Source organism: Gossypium raimondii, chromosome 7 (assembly GCF_025698545.1).
Source record: "Gossypium raimondii isolate GPD5lz chromosome 7, ASM2569854v1, whole genome shotgun sequence".
Classification (NCBI taxonomy): Eukaryota; Viridiplantae; Streptophyta; class Magnoliopsida; order Malvales; family Malvaceae; genus Gossypium; species Gossypium raimondii.
Genome location: NC_068571.1, coordinates 48,483,960 through 48,502,038, shown reverse-complemented (window position 1 = coordinate 48,502,038; position 18,079 = coordinate 48,483,960). Strand labels below are relative to the sequence as shown.

General features: G+C 33.9%; 4 protein-coding genes across 8 annotated transcripts; 2 read left to right on the top strand and 2 right to left on the bottom strand.

Annotated features, from left to right (window-relative positions):
* Window positions 1-173: 173 nt before the first annotated feature.
* LOC105785549 (probable pterin-4-alpha-carbinolamine dehydratase, chloroplastic) lies at window positions 174-3,951 on the top strand. The gene is made up of 3 exons (XM_012611659.2): window positions 174-623; window positions 3,360-3,552; window positions 3,642-3,951. The coding sequence occupies exons 1-3, from the start codon at window positions 264-266 to the stop codon at window positions 3,731-3,733; spliced, it is 645 nt and encodes a 214-aa protein (XP_012467113.1). The 5' UTR covers window positions 174-263; the 3' UTR covers window positions 3,734-3,951.
* Window positions 3,952-5,489: 1,538 nt separating this feature from the next.
* Window positions 5,490-9,564, top strand: LOC105785559 (superoxide dismutase [Fe], chloroplastic). Of its 4 annotated transcripts, none has more exons than XM_012611682.2 (10): window positions 5,490-5,701; window positions 5,806-5,849; window positions 6,094-6,168; window positions 6,899-7,087; window positions 7,164-7,335; window positions 7,426-7,544; window positions 8,020-8,046; window positions 8,160-8,183; window positions 8,300-8,557; window positions 9,132-9,564. In XM_012611682.2, exons 1-9 carry the CDS (start codon window positions 5,647-5,649, stop codon window positions 8,522-8,524), a joined length of 930 nt encoding a protein of 309 aa, XP_012467136.1. In that variant the 5' UTR covers window positions 5,490-5,646; the 3' UTR covers window positions 8,525-8,557; window positions 9,132-9,564. The 4 variants fall into 4 exon arrangements, with proteins under 4 accessions (XP_012467136.1, XP_052489320.1, XP_012467128.1 ...); XM_052633360.1 differs by having other exon boundaries at window positions 9,089-9,564; XM_012611674.2 differs by having other exon boundaries at window positions 9,072-9,564.
* LOC105803407 (uncharacterized) lies at window positions 9,007-12,184 on the bottom strand. Of its 2 annotated transcripts, none has more exons than XM_012635571.2 (8): window positions 11,634-12,184; window positions 11,449-11,547; window positions 11,146-11,331; window positions 10,164-10,433; window positions 9,972-10,074; window positions 9,578-9,894; window positions 9,349-9,510; window positions 9,007-9,263 (listed from the first exon to the last, which is right to left on the bottom strand). In XM_012635571.2, exons 1-8 carry the CDS (start codon window positions 11,721-11,723, stop codon window positions 9,120-9,122), a joined length of 1,371 nt encoding a protein of 456 aa, XP_012491025.1. In that variant the 5' UTR covers window positions 11,724-12,184; the 3' UTR covers window positions 9,007-9,119. The 2 variants fall into 2 exon arrangements, with proteins under 2 accessions (XP_012491025.1, XP_052489319.1); XM_052633359.1 differs by having other exon boundaries at window positions 11,146-11,352; window positions 11,634-11,671.
* Window positions 12,185-12,960: 776 nt separating this feature from the next.
* On the bottom strand, window positions 12,961-16,988 carry LOC105785577 (protein FRIGIDA). The gene is made up of 3 exons (XM_012611691.2): window positions 16,006-16,988; window positions 14,273-14,448; window positions 12,961-14,179 (listed from the first exon to the last, which is right to left on the bottom strand). Exons 1-3 carry the CDS (start codon window positions 16,949-16,951, stop codon window positions 13,115-13,117), a joined length of 2,187 nt encoding a protein of 728 aa, XP_012467145.1. The 5' UTR covers window positions 16,952-16,988; the 3' UTR covers window positions 12,961-13,114.
* Window positions 16,989-18,079: the final 1,091 nt, after the last annotated feature.

Here is an 18,079-nt window from a genome sequence, read left to right as displayed (position 1 = left end):
TACAGCCCAGTAACTTAAATGAAAACTTCCAAATAGTTTAGTGACTATTTTTTTAACTTTTTAAAGTTAATAACCAAAATGCAAACTTATTAATAGTTCAGTGACTTTGATGTAGTTTATCCATAAATTTAAAGAAAAGGACCCAGGGACACGATTATAACACGCGCAACTAGCCACTAACACATTGATTGGTTGGCAATCAGTTTGAACGACCGGATAAGCCTGCGCCACAAACAGTCTCACAGGCTGACAGTCAACTTCCGATGGCCTCCGCCGCCGCACACCTTTCCTTCAGCCTTCCCTTTCCGCCTTTCTCTTCTCCAGGCCACCGCCCAGTAACTGCTTTTCCTTACCCAACCACTCAGAGTCAGAATCAGAGTCGAGTCTCCCTCAGAACTCGAGCTTTAGGTCCTGACTTTTTGGGTGATTTCGGGGCACGTGACCCTTTCCCAGCGGAGATAGCTAGTGGATTTGCTGAGAAAGTGTTGGGAAACGTCGACACAGAGCATAAGATTCTTATCCCTAATGCATCAGCTCTCTCTCTTGCTAAGCAAGATTGCTCTCCTATTTCTCCTTTACAGCCTCCCTTGTCGGTGGATGAAGCTAAGGCTCTAATGAAGAAGGTGATTTTTTGCAATTTACCCTCTTTTCAAATGCTTTTCATCATGTTCTGAATTGAGGTCAATGGGATTGAATTGTTTTTTTGGTAAAAATGTATAATAAGTTTCTTTAACTCTTCGTAAATTTGGAAATCAGTCCTATACTTTTATTTCTAGTATTTTAATTTTACTATTTTTCAAATTTAGGTTAATATTAATATTATTAAAACTATTTTGTTATACTTAGAGAATTAAATTATTGGAAATAAAAATAAAAATAAAATAAAATAAAAATACCAAATATTAAATATTAAATTTTGAAAAGTATAGAGAGTTATGGTATATTTTAACCTTGATTTTTTACTTAGTTTTTGTTGTAAGCTTTGTTCATGCTTTAGCTCTAAGTGTTATCTTCTTTATTAGCAGCAATCTGATTTAGAATTTGAAATTTAGTCCGAGTTTGTTTCACTCAAAATGGCTTATGGAAAATGTATTTTGCAATTTTTGTGTTTGGTTTATGAAAAATAGATTGATTAATGGAAAATAACTTACAAGTTAATAAATCTTTTTCTTATAAATTAATTTATCATTTTCAGAAACACAAGATTTTTTTAAAAAAACTCATTTATGAGTAATTTTATTTTATATAAAATTAACTTAAATCTAACTTAAATCAAACTTAATATTATCATATTAATAATTTTTAAAAAATATTTAAAATATTAAAATCTGTTCAATATTATTAAACATACATATTTAATTATTTCTATTTACTAATATAATTCAACACTTCAATAAATTATTTAATATTAAAACTTGAGAATAGTAAATTTAAATTTTAAATAATATTCTTAATTATTATTGAAAATATTAATATTAATATTTTAGTAATAAATATATATTACAATTTATAAATATTTAATAATAAATGTTTTATAGTATAGAATATAAATATTTTAATTATATAAAAAATAAGTATTTATTTAAATTATGCTAGCTTTAATTATCCTTCCAACTCTAGTGTGTCACTATCCACTATCGTATATGTAATATATATTAATTTAAATTAAGTTTTAATTAGGCATTGTTTATTATTAAAGTTATATATGGTATTAGTTATTGTAAAATAATTTTTTATTGTCAAAAGTAGATGCTACTATAACATTTAGTAACAAATATATTTATGTTGTATTTGTTTTACTAAGAACAATTTTAGAAAATGATTTTAGGAAAATTTACTAAAAAACAAAAATATTTTACTCAGAATCATCTAAATGCCAGAAAATATCAAGGTTTCTAGAAAATCAATCTATTTTTCAGAAATTATTTTCTTGAAGCTGTTTTCAGTGAAACAAACGAATTCATAAGAACTTTTATGTTTCTTCTTTTCATGTTTCATAATGTCAAAATTCTGCTATGCAATCTAGTCACTCTCAATTTCGGTCCCTCTAAAAAATATTGAAGCAATTTAATCCCTATCAATCTTAAAAGTGAGACAATTAATCACAATATTAATGATTTTCTTCAATTTTACATAATTTTGATTGATATAATAACAAATTTAACCTTCAAAATTTTCTGTCTATTTCTATATATTTTGAAGCTAACCTTTTTAAATATTCTTTTGAATTTTTATATATTTAAAATTTTATATTTTTTCAGATAATTTTTGGATTAGGATCGAATTAATAGAATATGTAAACGTTGAGAGTTTAATGTGTTAATATATCAATTAAAATATTGTACAACCGAGGAAAGCATTAATTGTTGTGATTAATTGTCCTTAGTTACTCATTTTTGAAATTGACAATGATTAAATTGCTTTGATTTTTTTTTTAAAGGGATATATTTGCTCAATATCGAAATTGAGAGATACCGAAGAGGTGTTTTTACCCAATGCAATCTTATGATCCAAGAAAAGCTCTTAGAAAACCTTAATTCATGTCTTATATTAGTAGCTTGAAGACTTTTGATTTAGTAAAAAGGAAATTCATGGCTTATAACATGTTTCTCTAGTGCTGCAAATCTCCTGCTAGAGTCTAATACTCCTTTTAAACAGTTTTCGACCGAGATCGAACAGTGCATCCTTTAAAGCAAATCCGGACCGGAAACTTGTATAAGCATCTTGTATAAAGATGCTAATGTAAAAATCTGGATCGAAAACTTGGGCTATAAAGTCGTATATTAGTTGCTCGAAAACTCTGATTTAGTGAAAGGAAAAGAAATTTCTCTGGTGATCGATCATACATCGTTTTGAAGCTAGTTTTCTTAATCCGGGGAAGACGATTGAAAGATGTTAATGGTAACATCTTGTATAAGCATCTTTAGTTGTTTGTTTAGCTATGAACAAATCCGGATCGAAAACTTGTGTTATAAAGTCGTATATTAGTTGCTCGAAAAGTCTGATTTAGTGAAAGGAAAAGAAATTTCTCCACTGATCGATCATGCATCGTTTTAAATCAAGGTTTTTTAATCCGGGAAAGATGCTAATGGTAACATCTTGTATAAGGATCTTTAGTTATTGTATAGCTATATACAATTCCGGATCGAAAACTCATGTTATAAAGTTTTATAGTAGTTGCTTGAAAACTCCGATTTATTTGTAGGAAAAGAAATTTCTCCGGTGATCTATCTTACATCGTTTTAAAGCAAGTTTTTAATTCGGGGAAGACGACCGAAAGATGCTAATGGTAACATCTTGTATAAGCATCTTTAGTTGTTTGTATCGGTGTTGAAAAATAGGAATGTTTTTTCTCGTAGGTTGTTGGATGGAGGCTGTTAGATGAAGAAGGTGGACTTAAACTGCAGTGTTTATGGAAATTACGAGATTTCAAATCCGGAGTTGAACTCATCAATCGGATTTATAAGGTTACGGAAGCTACCGATCATTTCCCGAGCCTCCATTTGGAAGGACCGAATCAAGTCCGAGCTGAACTGTGGACTGCTTCGATTGGTAAAACCGAACTCTCCGACTTACTGTCTGTCTCTCCTTTAATTACCTTCTAGCAATTTAAGTCAACTTATTATTTGCTTGAATTGCAGGAGGGTTGAGCATGAATGATTTCATTGTAGCTGCCAAGATAGATGAAATAAAAACATCGGATCTTGCGCCTCGTAAACGGATTTGGGCATAAATCGGAGCACTGATTTTCTTTTTTCCGGCAAGTTATCGGAGCATATCCGATGAAACCATGGAAGTCATAAGACTCAGGGAACTTCAATGCTTTTGATGAAAGATTCGAACATTTTTTGACACATACACTCCTTTTTTATCCTTCTAAGCTTTTGTATATGGAATTATTTGTTGTTAGTAACATCATTTTTTAACAATAAAATGGTGATTCTATCAAAATGTGTGGTCAAAGGTAACAAAAAACCTGGAAAAATCAAAATCAGAGTTCAACAGTAATATTAGATTGGCATAATTCCTTATTTTGGCACTCCAACTTTACATAAAAAAATCATTTTAACAATTCATTTAAATTTTCACTCTTTTAGCCCTTGAACTTATGTTATTTGTTAGATTACCTCAAAATAAATGAAAAGTTAAAGTCTGTTAATTTCATTAACATGACATACAAGTGGATGCCACCTCAAGAATTGATTAATTTTTAAAATTTAGAAATTTAAAAATTTGAAATTTATTAAAATTATTAAAAGTATAAAAATATTTTTTATTTTAAATTTTTAAAGATTAATTAATTGCTAACATGGCGTACACGTGACGTCGTGAACTACGACATAGAATTTATTTTGAGGTGATTTTACAAAAAATGTAATTTCGAGGCTAAAAGAAGCGAAAAATTAAATGAAGGGGTAAAATGACTTCTTTTTTATAAAGTTGGAGGGCCAAATAAGTAATTATGCCTATTCAAATTGGTTCCTAATTTTTGTTAATAATTCCATTTGGTTTATATTAATAAGAGGTTTTAGCTGGACTGTTCAATTGACGATTTAATAGTAATTAAATAAATAATTATAAAATTATGAAAATTATAAAAATAAAAATAAATATTAATAGTTTTATAAAATTTATTCAACTAGTTCAATAGTTAATTTTTTCGACTTTCGGTTTTTGTTGAGTGGTTCTTAATTTAATCGATATAATCCCTTTGTCTTGATTAATATACCAATCAATTTTTGGTCCAAATGATTCAATCCATTTCCAATCATACATATTGGTAGTATAATAATTAAGGGTAAGTGTTTGTTTGAATTGAATAATTTTTTTGACTTAGTCGAATTGATGAGTATTATTTTACCATTCTAACTCGATTTGAATTATTTTCAAATTGATTTGAGTGACTTGAAATTAAAGTCGCGTTGAATAAGTTTGTTAAGGTTGAATTAAAACAAATTAAACTAGCTATATTAAAATCTTGTTGACGATATAACTAAATTCTAAATTAAAAAAACATAAATTTAATAGCATATATAATAAGTATGATAAACAAAATAATAGCGTGCTATGAAATTGTTAGGGACTCAAGAGATATTTACATCAATTTATTTTTAAATTACTTAAATTATTTAAGTTGTAAAATTCAAGTATGATTCTAATTTAAAATTTTAATTATTAATTTAAATTAATTAAAAAATCGAATAACTCCCTTCGATTAATTTGGGAGTTGAATTTTATCAATTTATTTTTAAAATTATTCAAGTTATAAAATTCAAGTATTACTCTAATTAAAAAATTAAATTATTAATTTAAGTTAATTAAAAAAACTGATTTTTTCTTTTCGATTACTTTAATTTTAAATTGTTTTTTGAATTGAATGGAATTTTGTTAGGCAGTACGGTACTATTTTGTTAGGCAGTACAGTACTATATAAATTTAGTACAACTACGTCCTGCTCTTCAAAGTAGTGGATGTACAACCAGACAAAGCATGTCCGAAACACCACGTGACGTGGCGGTCATGATAAACTGCTGCTGATATCGCAGTTAAACTTTCAAGCTTTCGTATCTCGCTTCGCTCTTCTCTACTTACATTGTATGAGTTTTCCTTAAAAACAAAAGAAACCCGACGAAACTCATTCGAAGAATGGCGGCAACTACTTCCATGGTTACTTCATTAACCTTCACAATTCCTTCGCTAGGTTAGTCGGTCCTACTACTTTCCCACCATTGTTATCCGCTTCTTTTTCTATTAACAATCTTCCTCTGTTAATGTTAACTAATCTTGGAACTTGCTAAAAAGCAGGGCTTCGCCTACCCACTCGTAGCTACCCATGTCTAAAACCCCAGGTTTTGCTTTGCTTCATTGCTTTCCCTGTTTCTTTCTACTGTATTTCCTTTCTTTTGTTTTCTGTTTAGTGAAGTTTTGAGTTGTGAAAATGGAATGTGGAGTGATGTATCCTTCATGTTCGATGAAATGTTTCAATGATAAAAGAGGTTTCTAGTTTTTTGAAAGAGATGCATTAGTTATACGTCATTTGTTTTCTCCCCATGGTCTCATTCTTAGCTAAAGACGCTGTTTGTTTGTTTACAGAGACGTTTAGTGAGGAAGGCTGCTTCAAATGTTATAACGGCAACATATGAGTTGAAGGCACCTCCATATCCCTTGGTAAACATCTCAAAACTTTTACTTCTTATTAATATTCTTACACCCGCACTCGCTAGCACTCGAAGAACTCGCTAAACCCCCTACAAGTTTAGGCCAACAGTGAAAACTAGATCCCACCAACCAAGAACTTGGATCCCCTACCTCACGGGCCTAGAGTAAGACGAGCACATGTCCGGGGACCATACCCCTGACAAAGGTGGCTTGCCTACGGCCGTACACTGCGTTTACTTATTATCCTGATAGGGTAGCCTTCACCTAGGATGAGGAATATCAATAGGATCGAACCATTAGCATAAAGATACGTGTAACCTCGAGAAGGGGCTGACAACACTCCTTATAAGGCCTCGGAGCCCAGGAATCAGCCAAGACACTCACTATATTCTCTCTTGCCCCCTCGCTCTCTCGACTGATACCTTCTGCTTCTTCCTCTTTACCACCATACTTGACCACCTATGGTTCTATCTGCCAGGTGAACTGTCCTCCACCACCATCTCCTCCATCATGTATCAACTAATATTGTTTTTATTGGAACTTTCTTTTTAGTTGCAATCTCAAAATACAAAAAAGGACCCCATTGCTAAGCTTGTTACTGCCTGCTGGAGACATTATCTGCTACTTTGTTTAGAGGCATCTAGAACATTTGTCAATGTTCATTTCCCAACTTCAATTCAAATATGAAAAGAATAATGCAAAGAATGTTAAAAATTTTGTTATTTCTTCATATTCTCAGAATGCATTGGAACCCCATATGAGCCGAGAAACCCTGGCGTATCATTGGGGAAAACATCACAGAACCTATGTGGAGAACCTAAACAAGCAAGTTGTAGGAACAGATCTAGAAGGGTTGTCTTTGGAAGACATTATCATTGTTACATACAACAAGGGTGATATACTCCCTGCATTCAACAATGCTGCACAGGTTTATGTCATAAGCATTAGTGAATCTCAAATTTCATATTATGTTTTTCTTTTTAAGTTTTACAACCCGTTTGCAGGCCTGGAACCATGATTTTTTCTGGGAATCAATGAAACCAGGTGGTGGAGGAAAGCCATCTGGGGATCTTCTAGATCTGATCGAAAGAGATTTTGGTTCATTTGAAAGATTCATTGAAGAGTTTAAGGCCGCTGCAGCTACTCAGTTTGGTTCTGGCTGGGCTTGGCTTGCATGTAGGTGACTACTTAGAATGGCATCTTTACTTATTTCCATTAAAATTCTCTAGTTCTTAATGTAATTTGGACCGTAATGCGTTGATGCAGACAAAGCAAATAGGCTTGATGTGGAAAATGCAGTAAATCCTTGGCCATCAGAGAAGGATAAAGAGCTTGTAATAGTGAAAAGTCCAAATGCTGTGAATCCCCTTGTTTGGGACTACTTTGTGAGTATCCTTGCTCTACACTCATAATTCATGTTACAACTGTATATGTATATTAGCGGTAAAAGTACCATGGTTAGAAGTCAGATTGCATTTTGTCTCATTTACTCAAAAAATGGGCAAATTAGTCTTTGTACGTTAGATCAAAGAGCAAATTGGTCCTTTCTATTAAATTTCATCCATTTATACTGATAAAAGCTGGTGTGATTGCCACATGCATCTTATGCTGACGTACAAGAGCAGACAATAAAAATTGATAAAATTTTTAACAGAAGGACCAGTTTGCTCTTTGATTTAACATGCAGGGACTAATTTGCCCATTTTTTGAGTAGAGGGGGCAAAATGCAATCCAATTCTTAGTACAAGGGCCTCGGTGGTACTTTTACTCTATATTAGCTAATATAGAAAGCAATCTGGGGAGGCTATTATATTTGTTAGTTCAATGCATCTAACATTATCATCTATTTCTTTTCTACAGCCACTCCTCACTATTGATGTCTGGGAGGTACTACATGTTTAATTTTACTTTTCCCTACTGATTCGATTTTTAAATTATTCCCAAATTCTTTGTTTAACTAAAGACTAATTTTATTGGTGTGATATGCTCTATGTCAACAGCATGCTTATTACCTTGACTTTCAGGTAATATTTTCATTAGTTTTTAATTGCTTGGACTTGTCCAATGAAGAATTTATTTGTTGGTTTCTAATGTAATGTTGTCAAGTGAGTAAAACTTCGTAAATCTTTTCTACTGGCAGAATCGACGACCAGATTATATATCAGTGTTCATGGAGAAGCTTGTATCTTGGGAAACAGTTAATACTAGACTTGAAAAAGCAAAGGCTCGAGCTGCCGAGAGGGAAATGGAGGAAGAGAGGAGGAGAAAAGAAGAAGAAGAGGGCAAACCGACTAATGAAGAAGAAGATGATGATGATTTAGAGATGTACGTAGATAATGACAATGATGATTCAGAGGCTGAATGAATTTAACATACAACAATGGTATTAGGACACCATGTGAGTACGTCTTTATAATATGCTCGAAATTTATGTAGAGGTTAGTTTGTGCCGCCAACAGAATAGAAATCCTTTTCTTTTTTTTTGTATCTATACTGGATGGCTAAACCCTGATGTAGAAAATCAAGTAATGTTTCAATAAAGTACTGCCATTTTTGTGAAATTCCTGCGTAATTTTTTTAGGTCAGCAATGTTCAATCACCAGTGTGCCGAAATCCTAAACACAAATATGTTAATTGAACATGTCATGTGTTTGAAATGTCATGTCATGTTTATTACATTTTTATCTTGATCATTAGATTTGTTGTGTTTGGTGTCGTACATTGGCATTGATCATGCATCTTTTCCACATGACTGAATTTTGACATTCAGTTTCAGGTATTCACCGTATTTTCCAAATGTTTTTTCATATGCTTGAGGATGTATTGTTATCAGTCAAAATACTAGAGTTTCATTGCTTGCTTGATTGTAAAAATGTTAAGCATGCTGTTTGATTATATCTATTTATTAACAGAATAATTTACATACCAGCACGTTGTGAACTGTTGCTCCGATGCTATTCCTATCTTATCAGAGAATTCCTCGAAGAGAAAAGACCTTGAAGATCCGAAGCCATTGAAGTTCCAGTGGTAGGGGGTCCAAAAACATCCCAAAACCGAAGAGTCTCATCTGCCACAGCCGATACAACAGTTACTCCATCAGGGCTCTACAACAGGAAAATACAAGAAACTTCAAATTTCTTTTCATGCAAATTTCCTACTGGATTCTTAAAAGTTTGAATAGTTAAAAACCTGGCATAGGTTGATAATTCGGGGCTCATGGTTCCCAAACTCCCCCACTTTTGTCATCGAAGGGTACTTCCAGAGGCATAGTTTGTTTTGATCCTCCCCTGTGCTGTATCCATGGCTACTCAATATCTCCCTGTGATGTCTGTTCCATTCCAGTCCAGAAATCTGCTCATTTTACAGAAAATTACTAATAGTTGAATAAAAGAACCGAATAATGCAGATGGATTTTTACCTGTGCTTTAGTTTCAATACTGTGAATGCAGATTCCTTTCTGTGTATTCCATATCCTAATACACCTATCATTCCAGCCTCCTCCTGATGCAAGAACATTATGCTGATATGGGCACCAAGCAAGGGCCTTGACTGCAGCGCAATGATCTGTGAATCGATGGAGAAACTTCGATGAACTCATTTTGGAAGCTTCCCATATGTATAACTGCTTTTCACTGCCTCCACTTGCCAACCTATCACCTTCATTCGACCATTTCAAACCGCACACCTCATCGGAGTGCTTTTTAATGCAGGAAGCTAAATGATTCCGTGCTCTAACTGCAAATAAGATAATGTATGATGGATATTTTTACAAACTATTCAAATATCTAGTTTTCGATAGTTAGAATATCTACTGTCGTGATTGATAATGGACTTGTCACGGCTTCCCGATGTTAAAATGTGGCCGTTCCATGCGGTGGATGCTATCCTTCCACTATGACCTTGAAGGCTCCTAATCTGCAGGTAAACAGATACATGATGAATGCTTTGAAGCAACCTTCTAAGAGCTCTGATACGGTAAATGAATAGAGAAAGAGAGAAGAGACGAGTTTCGAAGATTCAGCATCCCAGAGCTGTAGGTTGGAGCATGTATATCCAACAGCTAGAGTTTGGGTTTCCTCGGACCAGGTTATGCTTGTAGGCCAATTGTCCTCTTCACGAACATGGAACAACTTGTGTGTCCTCTGGTCTACTGAGTTCCATAAGTACAGTGTTGGACCCAAACCAACAGCTAGAACGTTGTTTTTGCCCCAACTCATGATGTTCACATAGTAGTCATCCATAAGCCCCGGTGCATCGAAAACTATCATTTCTGCCTGCACCACACACCGGATCGAACAACGAATGGAATAAGCTCAGTCCTATCATTTCCTATGTCATCGATACTCAAAGGTTCGTTTCAAATACAGATGTGTTCCATACGGGTGCCTTTTTTCCCCATTAATTGGTGGATCAAACTTCATATACATATTTGCACACACGAGTTCTAAAGAGCCTAAGCAACATAGATCATTTCATGAAAGGATCATCTTTTCAAGAAAACCAACCTAACCATCAACTTTTATAAATCCCAACATTGGAGCTTACTCCATTCTACTATAGGGAAACAAACAAAATGATAAAAATGTCACAGTTGATAATTTTGGAGTCAAATTTTTTGAACTTTCACTATTTTTTGTAAAAACATATTTAAAAACTACTCCATTGAAAGTCTTTATAATATGTTTTTTCAGTTTTTTTATCTATAATAAATTTTAAAGAATAAGATGTCAAAAGTTGAAAATTTTGAACCACTAAAAGTTAAAATGTGACGAGTTTACTGAGAGAGAGAGAGAGTTCCTCCTAAAGTTAAAAGATAGCCCGTAGATTGAAGAAAATATGAACTTGATTGTTTAAGTTTTTCTAGGTATTCTGGATGATACTCCTTATACGTGTCAGACGTGCTACACATAGAAGCTCTAGGAAAAATGAAGAGTTCGGGAAAAAAATAAGGGATTTTGTGCTACATATAGAAGCTCTAGGAAAAACCTTGGGGATGGACCGATATGGAGCCTGTTTGCTCTTGTTATCCGATATGGCAGCCATTTCTTGTCTCAACTCATCAACGAAACGAATGGATTTTGTGCTTGATTTTGAGCTTCCTCTTAAAACCATAATCCTTTTCCCTTCAGAATTTAAAGACTGACTCTCAATCAGTTTCTGTTGATACACTTCCTGCCATCAATGAAGAGAAAACTAAAAAAACCCATAAGTTTTCATCTCCAGATTTTTGCCATTTCTAAATCAATAAATTTCATTTTCAGAAACACAAAGGAATGGTGAAGAACGTACATTGCATTTAGAAGATTTGAAGTCGGTGGTTTTGTTGGTCAACAGAGTGTGAGCTCTATCAAGATCCATCAAACTTCTGTTGGGTAAAAACCGATCCCCCTTAATGAAGAACAAATGAATTCAAGAAACTTACAGAACATAATGGAGAAAACCCAGAAAAGAAGAAAGATGAAATTCATTTGTACCGGAAAATCGTATCGAGTGGGACTGTCATGGAGTCTTCTTGGAGAATACCAATAAGATTGAAGGAGTCTCAGCTTATCGCTTTGATCCATTTTCAAGGGTTTCCAAGAAACACAATTGTGGAGAAGAAAGAAAGAGAATGGAGGAAAATAAAATTACTGCAAACCCTTGAAGATTTGTAGTAATTTGCGGAAAATAGAGGAAAATGGAATTACTGCATAAGTAAGTAAGAAACGCAACAAGGCTTTTGAACCTTTCTCTGAATCCCGCCAAAAGGAAGAACCGTTGATATGGTTCAAAGGTCTGGGTCGAAAATAGGTTTGAATTTGTTAATAATGGGTTAACGTCACAGTTTACCCCTGAACTTTCATTTAATGTGCAATGTGATATATGTATAAAGATAACTCATCCCATACCGAATAAAAAAATACGTGTCATCATATGATTAGTTTTGAGTTTTATAAGATGAAAATATCAAATAATTTAATCAACCTGTAAAAATCATATTCAAAACCCAAAATCAATCACATAAGTTATAACGACAAATGGAATTATTTATTAAAACGATTTTAAAGCTTCGGGGGTACACTGATACTTCACAGAATATAATCCATGTATCAAATTAGATATTTTCTTTGCAAAGGTATTATATTGCACATTATATAAAAGTTTAAGGACTGATTTTGACATTTACCCTTTAATATTCTTGCACTTGAATTGAATTCTTGTCTTGTTCATATCATTTTGTATTATGATTCTACTTAATTATGTTTATGTTAGTGTCTTATAATTAGATTTGTCAATTTTGACCAAAATTTGGAATCAGTTTTGGATTCAAACTCAACTTAATTCAATCTAATTATAAAATACCCAAATCATATATGGCTTCAATCCAAAAAGACTCAAACCCAAAACTACTTAAATTCGAAATGACCCGAAACTAAAATGACTCAAATAAATATCTAAAATAATATGAATTTGAGAATCACGCCTGAAATGGCCCAATTGAAAAATACGAATAATTCAAACTCAAAATAACTTCAACCTAAAAATACCCAAACTTAGAACCCCATGTGATAGCATGATGGTCAAGAATGTTCACCGCTTTAGGTGTGACCTGAATTCAAGTCAGGTTAGTTGTTTGGGCTTGGCCTTATTATTGTAATTCACAAAAAAAAAAAAAAAAAAATAAAAAAACCAAACTTGAAACAGACGTTTAAAACTCAAATTGACACCATCTAAATTGATCAAACCGGAATCAATCTAACCAATCCAAACCCATCTAATTGACTTTGAAGCAAGTGGAAAAGGCAGACTCGAGAGAATGGCTATCAAACAGAGAGAAAATGCCTTCATTGAGATCATACCTATAGAAACCATCTATGAAAGTAAAACTGAACTGCACAACTAGGCAATCATATAGCAAGGGTGACAATCGACAACGTACCGGTCCTGTGAGATCTACTGATATAAGACTTGTTTTTTACCCTAAAGAATCGGCAAACCGATATAGATCTGCCAATGTCCTAATAGTTCTATCTGGCAGACCAACAAAGCCTTCTATAGATGGTGATGACCCAAATAAATCAGCAAACCACTTGGATGTAGATTGTGCAACATAGCCTTGTTGCCATCTATATGGCAGACCATTGCCACTGATACCGCCGCTTCGTACATTGGTGGTTCCTCCTATCTGGTCCATCTCAGTTTTTGGAAAAGAATTGGTTGATCCATGTGGTGCAGCAGAGGCAACAGGATAGTCGTCGGCATGACAAGAATTAGGGACCAAACCATCATATAACTTCATGCCTTCGGCAAGAATAGCAGACGGTTGCTCATGTGACTGATTTACATGAGATTTTGGCAAAGGGGACCCTTTGGTTGCAAATCGTGTTTGCTTCATTTCTTTGCTCTTAACTGCTCCCATTTCATCCAGTTTTCTGTTTGGCTTTATTTTTTTATCCTCAAGCCTTTTATGTAGCTCTGCAACTCTTTCTTCCAACTTGACTATCTTCTTTTCAAATTGAATTGAACCAAGAAGCTCCGTTACATCATTACTACGATTTTCCGGATACTGGACTATCGATTCAAGAGCATCTAATTGCTTTTCATTAGCCTTTCCCATCTGGGCTATCTCATTTTCAGGAAAACAACAGGTTGATCCATGTGGGGCAGCTGAGGTAACAGGAGAATTGTTGGCATTACTAGAAATAGGGACCAAAGCATCGCCTTCGGAAAGAATAGTGGTCGGTTGCTCACACAACTGATTTGCTTCAGATTTTGGCAAAGGGGACCCTTCGGTTGCCAACCGTGATCGCTTCACTTCTTGGCTCTTAACTGTACTTGATGACCCCTTTTCGTTCCGTTTTCTTTTCTTCATTTTTTTCTCCTCAATCCTTTTTTTTAGCTCAACAATTCCTTCTTCCAACGTCACTATCTTCTCTTTAATTTGCCATGAACCAAGAAGCTCGGTTGCATCAATACTACGATTTTCCGAATAATGGACTATCGATTTTAGAGCATCTAATTGCTTTTCATTAGCCTTTTTCTGCAAAAGGCCATAATACAGTAAATGCAATGTTTAAGGATGGGAAAACATGTAAGATCATTTGTGTGAACAAGAGATTAAAAAGGACCATACCAGCGCCACGTGGGACTTATTCGCTTCTCGTTTTGCCCTCTCGAATGCTTTTGTAGACTCTTGCAAGAATGAAGTCAACATTGTCTTAGAGGAGAATTTATCCTCAAGCCCAAAGATCGAAGCAACCTCAACAGCTTCGAAAGGCATCCCATTCTTCACCATACTCTCTATGATATCTGTAGCATACAAAAGTGTCTTACATTAATCAGATGCAATCATATTTAGTTCGCCATTAATATTTGTCCGATTTCTGTGAGAATTCTTGTTATGGACACTTACAAAGGTGGGGCAGAAACAATGTTTTCAAACGATTAATTACAGTCTTTGTGACTTTTTTTTCTACTTTCACTTGATATCACAAACCTCTCCTAAATCAAGGAGATTGAAATAAGAAAGACACTAATTACTGATCTCCAGGCAGGCAGGAATATAATGAAATCAAAGGGTGACTCAGAGCCGACTAATTGACAAAAACAGATTCTAAAGCACACCAAGAAAGGCTATTCTTCATTTTTGTACTGTTCTTGTCATTTGTAAGCCACCTTCTCTATGGCATTCCACTTTTGAGCTAGAGAATAGTTATAAGGTTACATAGTAAGTGAAACTACCCATATTGATTTCCCTATTTGTATTTACCATAGTAGCAATATAATTTTAAACTAATTTGTGAAGTTTGTAAAATCCACAGGGTCATAATCTTACCTAAACTGATTTTAACCGCAAAGAAAACAAGGGTAATTATCATGAGAAGGATAGTTAGAATTTGAAACTAGGATAGACAATACTTAGGAATAATGAAATTGTATATGGAATGGACTTGAGCTCAAACTCAAGTTTGAGTATTGTTGAGGGGATCGACTTCTTTGGGAGAAGTGTTCGAAGTGTCGTCTGCTGGACAGCCAACCAAACCCCCAACAATGGTAGGTATTGTCCTCGTCTCAAGGTTTTGTCTGCCTCCTCCAACACGGGGATAATACCTATCATTGTTGGGGCCCCATTTACTGTTGAGGGGCCAACTTCTTTGGAAAAAATCTTCGAAGTGTTGGCCGAATCCCCAACAATGGTACCACTTGAGCTACATAGCTCAAATGGTAGCATACTTAGTATGTGGTGTATATCCCTTAGGTTGATGGTTCAAGTACCCCGTGCATTTGATTTACATAATTAATGTTACGCACTATACTGATACCTCACTCGTGAGCCTTGTAAGTCGTATCTTCACCAACCAAGGCATTCCTCTTTGCAAACCCTTCAGGGCTCTCGACAAAGAAGGGAGACAAAACCTGACACTTGGACAACACCTACCATTTTTGGGGGTTGAGCTGACTGCCCAGTGGAGACACTTTTAAGACTTCCCTGAAGGAGTCTAGGCACCCTCAACAATAAAAAGACAAAAAAAAAAGAAAAAAAAAAAAGACAGAAGACCCTGACACAGGACAAGAGCTACTATTGTTGGAAGTTCGGCCACCTGCCTGAAGAACAATATTTCAAACTTCAAAGACTTCTTCTGAAAATGTCAGCCCCTCAACAAGTATATAAATCGTGCAAGTGAACTCAAATAGTTCAATTTCATTCTATCAAGCTTGAGCGGAGCTCTACCAACCTTAATCTAAACAGTGTTAACTACCATATAAGAACAATGTCACTCCATATTAATGATGACATTGGTAGCATCCAAAAAAATTCATAAACTTATAAGCAATTCATATCAATGGAACCTGAAAAGCAATTACCTGGAATTTTCCCAGGAAGAAAAGTAGAGCACTTTACTGCATCCGAGATGCCACTGAGATTAGCCAACTTAAACAAAACCCCCAAATCCTCATTACTGAACACTTCAGGAATCCCAAAACAAGCAACAAAAAGCAACAAACCCTTTGCATCAGTTTCATTGGCTTTATCCAAACCACCCTCTCCAATCAACCTCTTTCGCCATTCAACAGCTCTTTTCCGTGCTTCTACGTTAACATTTGCAGCAATTAGAAACCCACCTTCACCTCTCATCATCAAAAGGAAAAATTCCAAAACCAAAACAGAGGCTTGCCTTGCCAAAGGTATATAAGGAACCTTGATTTGAGCCTTTTTGCCTAATAGAAAGAACCTCCCAATGCAATCTAAAACCAATTGGGCTGGTCCTGGTGCAAGCTTTAGGGCCGCAGGGACTTCTTCTCGAAGCTTTGGGATATCTGATAAATGGGTAATAATATATTTACGTACTCTTTTGCTACGCATCCTTTCGCAAAGGTTTCCAATTCCATAACGCGAGGATACCGAAGGAGAAACTGTTTTGGGTACTTTTTGCGTTGATTTGGGAGAAGGTTGGGGTTCAATTTGAGTGCTTTGTTCATTGAATTTGGAGCCAATGGCTTGGTTAACGAAATCGAGGTGTTTGGTTAATTCGTCGAATCTATATTTGAAAGCTTGGATTGCAGTGGAGAAGGAGGTGAGGTCGTCAATGGATTTTAATAAATGGGGTTGTCGTTCTTCTTGTTCTTGTTCTTGCAGTTGTAGTTGTAGTTGTTCTTGCTGTGGTTGTTGCTGTTCTGGTTCGGTTTTGACCACCGCTAACGGCGGCGGAATCGGTAACCGGGGAGGTAGGGACGGCGGCGGGGAATCAAGTGGATCTTGCTTGATGGCGGTGTAATTGAGTTTGATTGAAGGCAATGAAGGTTTGGCCATTACGACTTCACAAACTAAAAACCCAGCGGCGTTTCTATTTATAGTTTACCCTATAATATAAAAATTAGGTTTAAAATTTATTGTTACTCATCCTTTATAGAATTTTAGGTTATCCTTTGTCAAATTTTGTTAATTTAATAGTGATGGAATATTATTTTAAAAGTAGATAATTATTTTAAAAAAGTTTAATATACCCTTAAATTTAGCCCTTTTTTTTATTGGCTCCTAATTTTTTTAATCGGTTTTAAGGTTGGTATCCGTTATACAATTCGGTCCTTATAATTAATACCGTTAGTTTTTTAAGGCATAATATATAAATTGACCATTGAACTTGATAAATATTTTCACATTGACCCATAATCTTCTTTTTAGATCATATTGATCTCTAATGTTGACATTCATTACACATATTGGTCTCTATACTAACATAGTTTTTTTAAAGAATCTGTTGATGTAGACAAGTATGGGATGACATGTAAAGAAATAAAGAGACAACACATGGATTCATTTTTTTGTTGGTGACATGGATTCATCTTTAATCATTCTTAAAATATTTTAAAAACCTTAAATTTTTGAAATAAATTCAAAAAATTTTAAATTTTTAAGAAATATTCTAAATTATAAAAATTCAAAAAATCCAAAAAGTTAAAATTACAAAAAATAAAATATATTCAAAAATCGTATTTTATTTTTATTTTAAATAAAATAATTTTTTAAAAAGTTTATGGGCCAATGTGAGAAAAGTTATCCAATCTATATATTAAACCTTTTAGAAGTAGTATTTTATTTTTATTTTAATTAAATTACTTAATAAATTTACTAATATATCATTTTAGAATTTTTGTTTCTTTCTCTCACAATTAAATTATTATCTGCTTAACTTATAATATTAAAACTTAAATTAACATAAAGTTTTAATTTTATGAAAGAAACATTTTTATTAAAAAATAATTTTATTTATAAATTTTAATTTTTAATATTAATCGTCCAACTAAATGCACTCTATCGAACCTAAACCAAGCTTGGATAAAGAAAGTTTGATCTCAAGTTAACCAAATCCAAAACAAATTACTATTCCCTCATTAAAGGTTAAAATATGCTCAAGTTTATGTACACTTGGTAAATTTG